Here is a 16,670-nt window from a genome sequence, read left to right as displayed (position 1 = left end):
GGCAGGCTGCAGTCCATAGGGTTACACAGAGTCGGACGTGACTGAAGCAACTAAGCAGTACCAGCTGATTTACTCCCTTAGTATAATACCCTCTAGCTCCTTCCACGTGGTTGCAAATCATACAATTTCTTCTGGTCCCAGATTTGTTTATTGGAAAACTTTTTGATTGGGGTCTTGCTCAATCTCATTACCAATAACAGGTTGGCCCATATTTTCCATTTCTTCCTTATCTGGTCTTTAAATATTGCATATTTCTAAGAATTTACCCAGTTCCTCCAGGTTTTCTAACTTGTTGGCACATATCTGTTTATAGTATTCTCTTATGATTGCCTGTATTTCTGTTAAATAGGTTGTAATTTCTCTTTTATTTTTAATTTTATTTATTTGGTCATCCTCTCCTTTGTTAATGAATATGGTCAAAGATTTATCTTTTTAATTTTTTTACTTTTCAAATAACTAATTCTTAGTTACACTGATATGTTCTATTGTTTTTCTAATGTACCTATCACTTATTTATACTCTGATATTTATTATTTCATTCCTTCTACTAACTTTGATTTGTTCTTCTTTTTCTGGTTTCTTTAAGTGTACTGGGAAGTTGCTTATTTGAGATTGTTCTTATTTCTTGAGGTTAACATTATAGACTTAACTCTTACAAATGACTGCTTTTGCAATGTTTTATAGAATTTAGAGTTTTGTTTCTTTTTAAATTATTTTTCCAATTTTTAAACTTTTCTCTTTGAAGTTTTTAATGACCAGGGGTTGGTTCAGGGGTTGGTTGTTGTTCAGTTGCTAAGTCATGTGCTATTCTTTGTGATCCCATGAACTATAGACACCAGGCTTCATTGTCCTTCACTATAACCTAGAGTATGCTTAAACTCATGTACATTGAGTCAGTGATGCCATCCAACCATCTTATCCTCTATCACACCCTTCTCCTCTTTCCCAGAATCTTTCCCAGAATCAGGGTCTTTTCCAGGGTGTCAGCTGGCCAAGATTTTGGAGCTTCAGCTTCAGCATCTGTCCTTTCAATGAATTAATAGTCAGGGTTGATTTCCTTTAGGATTGAACTGGTTTGATGACTTTGCTGTCCAAGGGACTCTCAAGAGTCTTCTCCAGTACTATTATTCAGAGGCATCAATTATTTGGCACTCAGCCTTCTTTATGGTCCAACTCCTCACATCCCTACATGACTACTGGAAAAATCATAGCTTTGACTCTACCCTCAAAGTGATGTCTCTGCTCCTTAATACACTGTCTAGTTTTTGTCATAGCTTTTCTTCCGAGGAGCTAGTGTCTTTTAATTTCACAGCTACAGTCACCATCCACAGTGATTCTGGTGCCCAAGAAAATAAAATCTGTCACTGTTTCCACTTTTTGCCCATCTATTTGCCATGAAGTGGTGGAACCAGTGGTGGAACTTCATTTTTTGAATGTTGAATTTTAGGCCAGCTTTTTCACTCTCCTCTTTCACCCTCATCAGGAGTTTTTTAGTTAATCTTCACTTTCTGCCATTAAAGTGGTATCATATATGTATTTGAGGTTGTTGCTATGTTTTTCGGCAATCTTGATTCCAGTTGTGAGTGTAGGCCTTCTCAGGTTGCTCGGCAGTAAAGAATCTGCCTGCCAATGCAAAAGCCTCGGGAGACACAGATTAGATCCTTGGGTTCGGAAGGTTCCCTGGAGGAGGAAACGGCAAGTCACTCCAGTTTTCTTGCTGGGATAAGTTCATGGACACAGGAGCATCTTGAGGGCTGCAGTACATGGGGTTGCAAAGAGTTGGACAGAACCGAGCATGCACACATTTTGTATGTGTCTGTATATGTTTACTCTGTTAGATTGATGTCTTTATTATCTTGTAATGTCTTTGTCTATCTCTTTGTAAAGATGATTTTGTCTGATAAAAGTATTGTTACCCCACATTCTTTCCAGTTACATTTAATACATTTTTTTCCATCCCTTCACTTTCAGTATGTGTGTGTCTTTAGATCTGGAATACCTTCTAGGCAGTGCATGTGTGTGTATGTACTAAGTCACCTCAGTTGTGTCTGATGCTTTGCAGCCCTAACAACTGCAGCCCCCCAGGCTCCTCTGCCCATGGGATTTTCCTGGCAAGAGTCCTGGAGTGAGTCGCCATGCCCACCTGTAGGGGACCTTCCTGACCCCAGGACTGAACCCACCTCTCAATGCCTTCTGCATTGGCAGTGGTTCTTTACCACCAGTGCCCCTGGGAAGCTCAGTCAGTGCATGCGTGGGTCCTAGTTTCTCATTCATGTAGTCACTCTATATTTTTAATTTACTAATACATTCCGTTTATATTTAAAATAAGTATTCATATGTATTTCTTAATGCCATTTTGTTAATTATTATTTTTTTGGTAGTTCTTTTAAAAATTCCTTTTTTTGTTGTTGTCTTCTCTTGTGATTTGTTTACTCTTTAGTGTTGTATTTGGATTCTTCTCTCTCCTCTTTTTGTGTGGCATTTATCATAGGATTTTGGTTTGTGACTACCGTGACATTTAAATATAGCTATCTCTCTCTATCTATATATGCAAGGTGTCAACTTATCTATATCTTCATATCTACTATTTATCTCACGGTTTCTTCTTTATATATTCAGTTTCTTCAGTCGTGGAAAGTCTTCAGATGATGCTAATCAATAGTTGCTCTGTAAATAGCTATAATTTAGGTGTTCCCAAGGAAGGAGGTGAGCTCAGTGTTCTATTCTGTCATCTGGGCCACTCCCTGCTCACACTTACAAGCAAATATCACTGATTAAAGAGCTTGTATTTATTTACTTATTTTTTGTTGGTGTTCAGTGCTGGAAATTTTCCTGTAAGTGCTGCTTTACTATTTCCCACTAATTAATATGTTGTGTTTTATTTTCACTTTCTTAAAAATAATTTCTATATGTACTTTTTAATTTTGCTTATAAGATATTTAGAAGTGTTTTAAATATTCTTTCAAATATTTGGGAATTTTTCATAGATCTATTTTCTTCTACTGGTATCTAATGAAATTATCAACACATGGGAGTCAGAAAAAATACTTCCCATAGCTTGAATTATTTTAAAATTACTGAGTGTTTTTATGGCCCCAAATATGGACTATTGGAATCAGGTTTTTCTCATTGATAAAAAGTTGTAATTTTGGGGTGCCTATGTGAGGGGGTGTTCTACATTAAACAATTAAGTAGTGAAAGGCTGAATTTCAAAATGAGATTATTACTTGAATTCCAGTGGCCCCTAAGTCACAGACTGATGTTCTATAATTCTAAGCAATAAGGGATAAAAGTCCACAAGCTTCCTAGGAATTGCTGGTTTAATAGTTTATTTCTTTCAATGGAAAATCATTAAATCATTTACCAACTTTTTCCTATCTTATCAGGCTTTCTCCTCTGTGGACATGGATGTTGGAAATCGCACCCTCCTGAATGAATTCATCTTACTGGGCCTCTCAACAGACCCTCAGTGGAAACCGACCCTATTTGGAATATTTCTGATGCTTTATTTGATCACCTTGTCAGGTAACATGTCCTTAGTTATCTTAATCCATATCGATTCTTGCCTGCACTCACCTCTGTATTTTTTCATTGGCAATCTCTCTTTCTTGGATTTCTGGTACACCTCTGTGTACACCCCCAAAATCCTGGCAACTTGTGTCTCAGAGGATAAGCACATGTCACTGGCTGGATGGAGCCCAGTTTTTCTTTTCCTGTGCTGTAACCTACACTGAGTGCTATCTCCTAGCAGCCATGGCCTATGACCGCCACATGGCAATCTGTAACCCGCTCCTTTATTCAAGCTCTATGTCCCCTTCTCTCTGTACTGGACTTGTTGCTGGCTCCTACATAGGAGGGTTCTTGAATGCTATAGCACACACTGCCAACACGTTTCACCTGAGTTTCTGTGGCAAAAATATTATTGATCACTATTTCTGTGATGTGCCACCATTGGTGAAGATGTCTTGTACAGACACCAAGGTCTATGAGCAGGTCCTCCTGGGTCTCGGGGGTTTCACCGTCCTCTCCAACATTCTTGTCATCATAATTTCCTATTTCAACATCTCTCTGGCTATTCTGAGGATCCGCACAGCTTCAGGAAGGCGCAAGGCCTTCTCCACCTGTGCCTCACACCTGCTCTCGGTCATGCTCTTCTATGGATCCTTGCTCTTCACATATGCAGGCCAAGCTCCACCTGCTCCCTGGGGAAGGACAAAGCGGCATCTCTCTTTTACACTGTGGTCAACCCATTGCTCAGTCCTCTTATCTATAGCCTGAGAAACAAAGATGTTAAAGCGGCCTTCTGGAAAACAACACAGACTATAAGACCTCAGAGATGAAGGTGATCTTTTTGCAGGATGCTGTCATTGCATTTTCCAAATTACTGTCTTATAAACATGCTTGTGCACATTGCCATATTTCAAGTAAATACAACACATTTTGCTTAAAAGATGAATCATTGATTGAACCATTTTCTGTTGATTATTCTTTTGTTGTGGTTAAACTTTTAAAACTAATATTGAGTTGTTTGATGCTCTACAATATTGCATTCTGCTACTTTGCAGTACTCGATTTTCATTAAAACTCATCCTCTTTGATTTTGGGGGAGCTCTCTTTGTAAAAGAAAGTGGATTTGGATGGTTTTCAAATACATAGTTTGAGTTTGAACCTTGGTGAGCAAACTTTATTGATCAAGAAGTAGATTTAAAATTGTGAAAAAGCTGGAAACAAAATTTGACAAATGTTTGTTTTAATTAAGACGTTCTCCCGAACTCCCTCATAAAACTCTAATTGAGTATATTGATTATTTCTTTGTCATCCTTGTGCCTTCAACTTCAATGAAATATTAAGCAAAGTGTTTGAATTGTTTAGAATATGAGGAAAACACTTTTCTAAATATATGTTATTAAGATTACATAACACCTTAAGTGTGATCTCTCCCAGATAGACTGAGTAGTCTGCCATGCTATCCATCTGATCATGAACTGAATATTCCCCATGAAGGAAAATAACAACATCAAATGGGACAAAGAGAAACAAAAAGACACACCCACCCACACACACACACACACAAAAACAAAGACCCGACAAATTAAAGCTCTGCTGTATTCTAGATTCAGTGTTTGTTCCCACCCTCACAGACACTGATAGAATTTTTTAATTACCTAGAACCTTACAGACCAATATTTAGTACAAGGCAGGTTTAGTTGTTTTTCTTCCCGTGATTTGCTTGTAATATATAGCTCTTTTTGAAAACTGATTCTGCATTTTATACTTAATATTTTAAAAAGTTCATTGTAGGCAATAATAACTTCCATTGCTTTTGGAAGAGTACTGATCCTTTTGCTGTCATCAATATTCATAACAAAGGTAACAAACAATAACTCTCCAGATACTTTTGTTGTTCATAATCAGATGTTATATATTTGACTTTCAAAAATACTTTCATGCCTGTAAAAACGGTTTATAGAAACTGTAAACTATAAAACTGAAGGTAATGTTTCCAGACATACTAATTCATTTTTTGTAGGTGATCCTTCAAGATATGTTTTAATTTCCACATATATGCTTAAGTGATAGCTAGGCAAGTGCAAAACAATGAATCTATGATTCTAATCTGGAATTGTGAGCTTCTGACACAGCTGATTAAGTTAAAACTTATCCTGTTATCCACCCTCCCCCAATTTTTGTAATTTGTATTAGGAAGTTTGCATTTTACCTTTAAAAAGAGGGTAAATTCAAATCAGGCTACCATCCCCAATGTGGATTTGCTTGGCAAGGGAAAGCTAAGTGTTCGGTAATATCCACCTCTGGTTATTACCCTAAAAGTGAGCACATTCTGGCATCGGTTCTGTCTCTGTTTGACTTGTCCACCTCCTGCCAAGTCTATTCAGCAAGTAGCTTGTGAAATACTCTGAACGTAGTATGTATAGATTCTATATTTATGGACTATATATGAGATCATTGGCTAGTGGGAAATTTCTGCATCATCTAGAGATTAGATGAAGAAAGAGGAAGAAAACCAAAAGAAAGCAGAGGAACTCATTTCTTATGAAAAAAGTTAAAATCATTCATTGATAAACATTGAAAGGAAGGTACTTTTAGAACAACATTTGAAAATTTCTGGTGAACTTTACTTAATTTTAAATAATTTTAATAATTATTTTCTTTTTACCTTTTGACCACCTGAAATGACTAATTAAAAAAATGCTCTTTACAACAATGCTGCAAATTACAGAATATTGGTTACATTTGACAAATGAGTAGTTTGCATCTCAGAAGTTACAATTTTTTGTTGAAAGAGTATAGCTATTGTAATGTGCATATTTATGCAATAAAGTTAAATAAAAGTTTTAGAACCAACAGTTGATGCCAATTCATAATTTGTGCTACTTCTATTTCTGATTTTTCTTTTCATCTGTGTTTGTTATCTAATACCTCATTGCTTTCTCTTTCCATCACAAAATTCTTCACAGTCGTTACTCTTTCATTACCACAGAAGCATTGTATCAGACAAGAAGAATTTGGGATATATTCCACAAATGTCAAGAATCCATTTAATGGTTTCTTCACAATCCCTTAATGCTCTTCAAGTAGGTGGAAAATGGGTATATCCCAAGGAGATAGTAAAATTTAATCTTTTGAAATTCCAGTAGTGATATGTACTCTTGTATTGCATTAAATTTTGATATCATTTTTTAAAATTATAATAAGTTCAATTTATTAAATTGTATAATAGATTATAGCAGAATTATTAAACAAAACAAACTAATGCAAGGTAAAATACTTTTTCATTGAATTTCTTTGAGTAGAGAAACAGGTGTTTTTTTGTTTTTGTTTTTGTTTTTAATATCTCTCCCCAAACTTCCCCTGAAGCAGTCTGTTTTCACTGAGCAATGTCTCAGGAAATTTATGTCAGTTTAGACTTCAGATTATGTGAACCTGAAGAGTTTTTTCAGAGCATCTTTAACATCTTTATTCCTCAGGCTGTAGATCATGGGGTTCAACATGGGGAACACCAAGGTGTAAAATGTAGACATCATCTTGTCCCTCTCAAGGGAATAGCTGGAACTTGGACGGGAGTAGATGTAGAGAATGGAGCCATAGTACAAGGTGACAGAGATCAGGTGGGAGGAGCAGGTGGAGAAAGCTTTGAGGCGGCCCTGGGTGGAGCGAATTCGCAAGATGGCAGCAATGATGAAGGCGTAGGAAGCTAGGATGAGCACAGTGGGGGTGATGACGTTGGAGGCCAGGAGGAAGTACAACACGTCCTGGTATGTCTCCTTCACATCACAAGCCAATTTCACGAGAGGTGGAACATCACAGAAAAAGTCATCAATAATATTACCACCACAGAAATTCAATGTGAATGTGTTGCTGGTGAGTATTATTGCATTGACAAAACCCCCAGTATAGGAATATATAACCAAACAGATACAGAGTCTCCTCGACATGACCTGAGCATAGAGCAGCGGACTGGAAATGGCCGCGTAGCGGTCATAAGCCATGGCAGCCAGCAGGTAGCACTCACTGTAGGCCAGCCCTGCAGAGAAGAAGAACTGGACCACACAGCCAGTGAAGGAGATGCTTTTGTCTTCAGAGATGCAGGTCACTAGGATCTTTGGGGTGTACACAGAGGAGTACCAGAGATCCAGGAAAGACAGATTCCCAATGAAAAAATACATGGGCGTGTGCAGTCGGGAGTCATTACAGACCAGCACTACGAGGGTGGTATTTCCTACCAGGGTCATGGAGTAGATGCCAAGGAACACCACAAACAGGACCCGCTGCATCTTGGGGTCTGTTGTGAATCCCACAAGGATGAACTCAGTCACCGTGTGATTGTTCTCCATGGTTTAAAGAGACCTCACCTACAAATGAAGGAATCAAGTGTTTAATTACCTCAACCCATACCAAAGGAGGGCATTCTCTTATACAAACCTATGAAATATGGTCAAGACTATGGCTATTAAAATAAGGAAGAGCTGAATAGGAATCTTGGCTTATTTGGGAAGATGAGGGAAGTTTTCTGAGCCTCAACATGCTTATTTCAGCAAAGTGACTTGAATAATAGAAAGCCTTAATGCTGTTTGGAGCTTATTCATTTATTAGGAAAATATTTCTTGAGTCCTTGGGGCTGTCTGGGCATTAGGACACAGTAGTGAAGCTAACAGCACTGACTGTTATTCTGTGGAGGCTTTATTTAGAAAGGAGAGATGCATAGGTAATGCAGGGATAAAGAATCTGCCTGCCAATGACAGAGCTGCCAGAGATGCAGGTTTGATCCCTGATTCAGGAAGATCCCCTGGAGGAAGAAATGGTGACCCTCTCCAGTACTCTTGCTTGGAAAATCCCATGGGCAGTGGGGCCTGGCGGGCTACAGTCCGTGGGGTCACAAAGAGTCAGACATGACTTAGTGACTGAGCATGTACACACTATACAAGTAAACAAATAAGAATTTTTTTCATTTAATGATAAATGACATTAAGAAAAAAACTGAATGATTTGGTGAAGAGGAACTGGGAAAGGAACTAATTTATTTTTTGCCCTGAGAGAAAAAAAAAATCTGTTTTCTATTTCCCAGCTATAAACGAACAAGTTGTTCAAAGCTCATGAGACATGGTAAAATCCCCATGGTTTAGGAGGTAGTGACATATGAAGGGCGGTAGGTATTGCCTCCCCCAAATATGCCACTTTGACAGAAGAATTATTTCATTAGCATTTAAAAAACAGCAGAAACCTAAGGGACACTCTGATATCCCCTTCGCTTACTGAAAGCAGGAGATAAAACTCACGTGAGAACTGCATTCTCAGTACCTGTGTTGTGTGCTCAGTCGTGTCTGACTCTTTACGACCCCGTGGACTGTAGCCCATCAGTCTCCCCTGTCTATGGGTTTCTCCAGGCAAGAGTACTGGAGCGGGTTGCCATTTCCTACTCCAGAAGATCTTCCTGTCCCAGGGATAGAACTCATATGTCTTGCATCTCCTGCATTGGCAGGCAGATTCTTCACCATTAACGCCACCTGGGAAGTCCAATACTACAATAAAAAAGAAATATTCCCATGATCATTATTATAAGCAGGGATGTGAGATCAAAAGAATTCTATAGAAAGAGACCTTATTGATTTTTTTTCCCTTTATTATCCACGCTGTAGCATATATCATTATTTTATTTTACATTGTTTTTTTTCCCATTCCTTGTCAGTTTTTGGTAATATTGATTGTTCTTTTTTGTCTCTAATAATGAGAAATGCTACTTTCTCTTGTGAACTCTGAGCAGTTTCAGAAACTGCAATAGGAAGGTGGTGAGATATTTGAAAAGAGGCCCTCTTACTAGCATAGTCTTAGGATGTAAATGATCTTAGGATTGGTTGGACGAACAAGTAAAATTTTCCATCTAATTCTAATATATCAATTAGATAACTTACCTAAAATTCTCAGCCACACCACCACCTCAACAGAGTTCAAATCTGACTATTCCAGGATCCTCTATATTAGTTTCTGAATCCCCAGGATGATAGATTCTGCAGTCTCTTAGGTTTTCATGGTCATGGGAAATGACTAACAAGACAATTAAATAAAATTGTGTGTTGACAAATTGGGCATTATTCAATGATGAATTTTTTTTTAAACTACAATTCTCAGCTGAAATGTAACTAATCATAATTTTCATTCTCATTCTCTCCAGTTGTGTAGAAGCCAAAATAAACATGTGTGACATTTATTAAGTGTACTATATATTCATATGTGTATATCTGGATATTAAAACACATATGTTCAATGATACTGATATCTTTATTATCTACTGAATACCTTTCCTTTGTTCTTCCCAATCCATTCTCTGTACTTTTAAACTCATCTTCTTTCCAGGATGCTCAGCTCCATAAACTGTGTCCATGGGTTCCTTTGCTCTCCATTTACTTAATGGGTTTAGCCAGTGGCTGTAAATAGCAAGACAGGAAGTGAGGTCAGAGTGGTTTTCTCTTTCCTGTTTCTTGCAAAGATGCCACAGCTGGCTGCATCCTTGGACCTAGACCATGGAACCTGCCAGGTGACCCATTTCCCAGCATTCCATTCAACTCATAAGCTGTTCTTTGTCTTGCACCTTCAGGAATCAAGGAGATAACCATTCTCAGAAGTTACGGGTTCTAAAGTTATTACAGTTTTTTGGGATGCAGTAGGAATTATAAGTGTATTGTTGTAAGTTGACATTTGTTGAAAATTAAATGTAGACTGTTCAACCAAAAAAAAAAAAAAAAAAAAAAGAAACCAAGAAGCCAGAAAGCCATATCTTAGAGTGTAACTCAGAGACAAGATGGAAGCAATTTTCCAATATGTCAGAAACTCTAGATCTTAACCAAGTATTCTATTGTTCACACATTCATGGCAGTGTCTCATGGATCAGGGGATTCTTATGGAATGATGTAGATGAGAAAACAGCCATGGTAATATTTCATTTTTACTTGGATAAAAATCAGCACAAAATGTTCCAGTAGGCAAATACCATCTCATATAATTCTCTGACCTAAGCTAGTTTACAGCCCCTGAAACCTTCGACTTATGGAAAAGCATCAAGCCTTTGATAAAGGATCTTGAAATTTAGCCAACGTATGCTCTATACATATTCCTCCAGGCTTTCTTGTGCATGGCCAGAACCCACTTATGAGAATAATCCTACCCAGGGCAAAGGTAAGTACCCAGTTCTTCTGTGGGTTATTGGATTCTGACTCTGAGTTAACACTAACCTTAAGTGATGGAAAAACACCCAAAATACACTCTTGCCAGTGGGTCTATGAAATAATTTAAATATAGCTTTGATCTGCTTTCTTCTTTCATTGGGTCTGAGACTAGATATACAGGTGATCATTATTTACCCATTCTCAGAAATCATACTGGATATAGATATACAGAATAAAACAGAATCCTCATTTTAGTTTTGTGTCCCTGATCTCTGGACACAGTGTTGTATATTTGGAATTTTCAAATGGATGTCTGTGAAATTACTCCCCCAGTACAATCTCTGCTCAGACAGTAAACAACAAGCCATATTGCATCACTGGGGAGAAGTGCAAAGTTTAGTGTTTTTATAAAGATTTGAAAGATGCAATGGTGAAAATCCTGATTTATCACCATTAACTCCTCTGTTTGTCTGAGGGGAAAATAATTGAAGATCTTCTAAGTGGAGATCATGAATGAACAACATATACAAGTAGAGAAGTTGAAGAAAGGATGCAGGACTAATAACATTTGTTTTGAGAAGTAAAATTGAGGAAGTCAGTTTGGAATAAAAATAGATTTATATACCTCTTGAAACAGTACAATTGAACAGCATCACACTAGCATTCAGTGGTTGTAGCCTCTGAGGAATACCCAATGCATTGTGAGGTCATTAAGTTTTCCAAGGAGGCTGAGAGACTGTCACATTTCATTGAAGCTTCAAAGTCAGAGACTAATCAGAAGCTTAAACTCCAATACTTTGGCCACCTGATGTGAAGAACTGACTCAGTTGAAAAGACCATGATGCTGGGAAAGATTGAAGGTGGGGGGAGAAGGGGACGACAGAAAATGAGATGGTTGGATGGCTTCACTGACTCAATGGACATGAGTTTGAGCAAACTTTGGGAGTTGGTAATCGACTGGGAGGCCTGGCATGGGGTGGCAAAGAGTCGGACATGACCGAGTGACTGAACTGAATCAGAAGATGTCCTAAACCCTTTTTGCTCACACATATGCACAGAACTCTAGCCACACATACCTAAACTGGAGGCTTCATGAATGAGATGGATGAAGGGACCTTCCTCTTGAGTGTTAGTCAGCCTCCTTCCACACCAGACTTCATGTTGACAGGACCCTTTTAAAAAGTGGCCATAGCAGTTGAAATGAGCTCAACATGACCATCTTCTCACTAAGGCTAATTTGGTTAATATTGTTGTGAGGTGTCAAAATGGGCAGAGGGCCCTGGCAGATGGCCATGGTCCATAGAGTCATAAAGAATCGGACACTACTGAAGTGAGTTAGCATGCATGCATCAGGTGTCAACAAGGCAAAAAAAAAAAAAGAAAACACTTTTCTGAGAGAATTAGTAAACCACTGGGTAACAGAATGATTAGTTTAGACAACTCCTTACTAATTCAGAGTTGCAAAGGTAATGACTTTCCTCTCATGAATTATCATATACTGGGGGAATTATTTGCTTTATATTTTTTTACTGGCTTTTTCTTGTTAGCACCTATAGATGTAGACAAAAATACTGCCATTTTTATGACCATGGTATGCATCAAACATTTCCTCTACTAAGAAGTACATTCCATGGCAACCTCTTCCAATCCACAGGAATAGTTGATTTTATTATTTATACCATTATTCAGAAGCAATTAGCCTGAGAAATTAATGTCATGCTTTTATGAAAACTCGATCATGGTTGTTGAGGTATATTCGTGCTTTAAAACAGCAGTGAGTACATGACTTCATCTTCCCCTTATCAAGAATGTGCCTATTTATGAACCAAAGAGATGAGGCGGGCATGGACCCTGTGGTGGCCAGGAAAATAAGCCTTTCAAAAATCCAAATGCAGACAGTATAATTGTCCAAAGATACTAGCTGCTGATCTCTGAACTGTATTTCCCTATCTGTATCAAAGGTCATGCTTCCCACAAGGTGCTCTGAGCTAATGAATGAGCCAGACAGGGATACCAATGCATTCTTAGACACTAAGAATTCATCACACACTGAGGAGTGATCAAAGACCTAATCATAGACTAAACAATGCTCTCAGGTGATTTTGTCCATCTTTCCATCCATTTATTCTTCACTTGTGGTCATATTTGCATCAGATGGTGATAATCCTTGTTTTTTTCTTCTAGCTCCTTCTCCATTTTCTCTGATACAAGCAGAGTATTTCCCTTAATAAAATCTTTGCACATTTATAGCCTATTTTATTTACTCCTACAACATGAACTAACCAACTTTAATTGATTTTCCCTACTCATAACCCTGTACTCAGTTCATTTGGAAGTCTACATGCTTCCCCAGGGAAACACCTCATTGTTCTGATGAATTGGAATTTGGGTCTGCACCTGGGCCATGGTGGACTCCTCATGCTTTATCTGACTGGGGTGTCTCTATTGAGAAAGGCAATTGATCCAGTCACCAGAGAGAAATTAGCAGATACAAATGGGTCAAGAATCATTACGTTTTGAACCAAGGGGATTTGGCAATGTATTTCTTAGCATCAATGTAGCCCTCTCTTTCAAAGAAAAAATACTACCAAAAAACAAACAAAACAAAACAAAAACCAAGATGATTGAAGACTTAAATCTTACAATAAGAAAATCTGGACAACTTGCAAGGTAACTCTTATTCAGCTGAGATGCTGAGAAAGATTGAGTGGGCCATTCTCCTGTGAGAAATGAGATAGAGGTTTGCTTTGTAATTATAGGAGTGAGAACTTATAGTATTGTGGTAGATAGTTTTGAAAATTTTAGATCCTGTCACTCACTTCCTTTTTCTTTCTTTGTTTCTTTTAAATTTTTTTATTTTTAACTAGATATTAGAAAATATGAATTCAAAACTCATAGAGTATGATTTGGGGGTTATCACAAGTACTGCTATCTAGAAGTCTAAAAGTGGTTACTCTTCATCCTATGTTTTCAAAGAACATAAAGAGTTTTTTTTTTTTTTTTAATGTAAGTACAAATTAATTTTAAAAATTATTTTTTAATTAGGAAAGAAAAATAAATAAAAATTTAAAAACCATGTAAGTCCAAGTATTTTTGCTTGGAGAAGAACATTCACAAACAATTGTATTTACAAAAGTGTTTATTAAAACTCATGAAACTAAAAGACACATTTTAGAAACTACTTTCTTTTAAGACTTCAAACTTCATTTGTGATTTGTGTCATAAAATTTCCTTAGAAATGTATGTTATAATTTCAAATTAAGGTTGAAGATCCTTCTGAATGCTTCACAATCATAGGCGACAGATGGAATGTTTTCAAAAATGAGTAAAAGTCTTACTGCCAAACTTACACTTTAACCTGTTCTAAAACATTTTTTTAAACTCCAGTGCCATGTATTTTTTTAAAGTTTTATTATGTACCTACATATTTTTATGTCGTTTTAAGATCATTATTAGCTATACTTTACCTTCTTACTAATGACTTGATGATATTATTTAGACTTGAATTGAGTTACAGTTGAGTTGAGTTCTCTTTTCCATACACAAAATATGACTATACACTTAGGCCAGTGAAGGTTACGGCATCTCAATGTACATTGATAATTATTTGGAGAATCAGCCTTGGTTGCTTCTTCTGAAAGGATTATTATAGGAGCTCCTGTCCAAATCTGTTTTTGCAGTGACATATAAGAATGTATGATACTAGGATGTTTTAAGAATAAGTTTTCTAGTTTCACTTTAACTTCTATTGACTAAATTTTTGCCGCTCTAATACACCATTTTGATCTGTTAACTTTACTTAAAAATAATATATTTTATACAATTAAACAATTATTAGTGGATAATAGATACCTGTTAGAAAATGAATCTGAGTTGGAATAAATAACTTTTGGTTTTAGAGCATTTTCTAGATCAAGCTTCTTGAAATTATACTGTTGGACCCAGTCTCTGTTGGTTTACTTTGTGTTACAACTAGTAGTGATTATGCAGGTTGGATTACAAATCCAGGTTAGTATGTACCACTCCCTGTGATGATTAGCTTTTCCTTCTCTGAGTGAAGCTGCTACATTTTGGGGATCACTTACATTTTGCTTTTTTTTTTTTAACTGCTTTTAGCTATGGAAAGAAGGATATATTCAGATTTTATTGACATAAATTGCATTAATACTGATCTCACTTAAAAAAATCAAAATTATGTTCATCTCATAATTTTTCCTTTCTTGTTTGATCACTACCTTTATATATTCTCTAAATAAATAAAATTTCACTTCAGAATAATATGTACTCATAGATGCTTATTTGTCAAGCTGCTTCTTCTCACTATAATTATTGTTATTATTTATTATAGTAACTGTGCTTTGGTGCTCAAAATGTCACAGTTGGAAATAAAAGTCTGTTAATATTCACTACAATAAAATGAAAGAGGAGCCCAGGGAGATATATAGTGATTCACAAAAATCATATATATGGAAATTCAGCTGAACTTTTCTTCATTGAGTAACAAATGTGAAACAAAGATTGAAAGAATATGCTTGCTGAGCCTAGTTGTACTATTTTGTGGATGACTCTGGGTCTTTGTTTTAGTGATTCTGGGGAAAAATACATAAAAATGCTTATGAAATTCTGTTATGGGAATGGAGAGTGATGATTTCAACTAGCTACTATTTATAGAAAAATATTAAAAACTAATTTAGCATTTTTGTTTCTATTTCTAGGGAAACCCATGAAGATACTATTCAATAAATATCAGTCAGCCAAACTATGCACATGCTAAAGGAGTGGACAGTTCTGTTTATGAATATAGAATAATTTTTTTTGGTTTTAAGTTATTTGATTTTATTCTAGAGTAACATGAAATTTAATTCAAGTCTTTACATTTAAACTTTATCTCCTAGATTCCCCTCCTTTTCTCATTTTAGGTCTCTTGAATTGTCAGGTAGCAAGAATGCAAATTCTTTATTGTTTTGTACAAATTCTTAGTTGTATAGACACAGCACGATGGTAGCTCTTCTTCAAATAGAGGAAACTTATCAAAAATTATCTCCACATCTCTTTAGAAGGAGAGACTCCTGATTTATTTGAGGAGTTTATTCAGAGACTCTTTCACATCCTTATTCCTCAGACTGTAGATCATGGGGTTCAAGACTGGGAGTGCTACAGTGTAAAACATAGAAACTATTCTATCGCTGTCCAGTGAATAGCTTGATTGTGGACGAAAGTAAACGTAGAGAACAGAGCCATAGAACAGGGTGACGGAGATGAGGTGCAAGGAGCAGGTGGAGAAGGCTTTGAGGCAGCCCCGGGTGGAGAGGATCTTCAGGATGGTGGCGCTGATGAAGAGGTAGGAGGCCAGGATGAGCACAGTGGGGGTGATGACGTTGGAGGCGGGGACACAGAACAGCACAGCCTGGTAGATATCTTTTCTTCCACAAGCCAACTTCACAAGAGGTGAGATATCACAGAAAAAGTCATCAATGATGTTGTTACTACAGAAGTTCAAGGCAAAAGTTCCTTTGGTAACAATGTAAGTGTTACTAAAGCCACCAAGGTATGAGGCTGCTATAAAAAATGCACACAGCCTGCTGGGCATGACCTGAGAATAGAGCAGTGGCTTTGAGATGGCCATATAGCGGTCATAAGCCATGGCAGCCAGCAGCTAACACCCTCTGTGGGCCAGCCCTGCAGGGAAGAAGAACTGGGCTACACAGCCAGCAAAAGAGATGCTTTTGTCTTCAGAGATACATGTCACCAGGATTTTGGGGTGTACACAGAGGAGTACCAGAGGTCCAGGAAAGACAGATTCCCAGTGAAAAACTACATGGGTATGTGCAGTCAGGAGTCGTTACCGATCAACACTATGAGGGTGGTATTTCCTGGCACAATCATAGAGTAGACACCAAGGACCGCCACAAACGGGACCAGCTGCACCACAGCATCTGTTGTGAAGCCCACCAGGATGAAGGCAGTCACTGTGTGATTGCTCTTCCCCAT

The 16,670-nt window shown here is 37.3% G+C and overlaps 1 protein-coding gene and 2 pseudogenes across 1 annotated transcript; 1 reads left to right on the top strand and 2 right to left on the bottom strand.

The window, feature by feature from the left end:
* Positions 1-3,389: 3,389 nt before the first annotated feature.
* LOC122700598 lies at positions 3,390-4,340 on the top strand (annotated as a pseudogene).
* A 2,592-nt stretch (positions 4,341-6,932) lies between these two features.
* Positions 6,933-7,853, bottom strand: LOC122700577 (olfactory receptor 1013-like). Its single transcript, XM_043913550.1, has one exon. It carries the CDS (start codon positions 7,851-7,853, stop codon positions 6,933-6,935), a length of 921 nt encoding a protein of 306 aa, XP_043769485.1.
* A 7,900-nt stretch (positions 7,854-15,753) lies between these two features.
* On the bottom strand, positions 15,754-16,670 carry LOC122700585 (annotated as a pseudogene).

The sequence above is a fragment of the Cervus elaphus genome, chromosome 1, assembly GCF_910594005.1.
Source record: "Cervus elaphus chromosome 1, mCerEla1.1, whole genome shotgun sequence".
Taxonomy (NCBI): Eukaryota; Metazoa; Chordata; class Mammalia; order Artiodactyla; family Cervidae; genus Cervus; species Cervus elaphus.
Note: the sequence above shows the minus strand (reverse complement) of the source record. Positions and strands in the feature narration are given on the sequence as shown.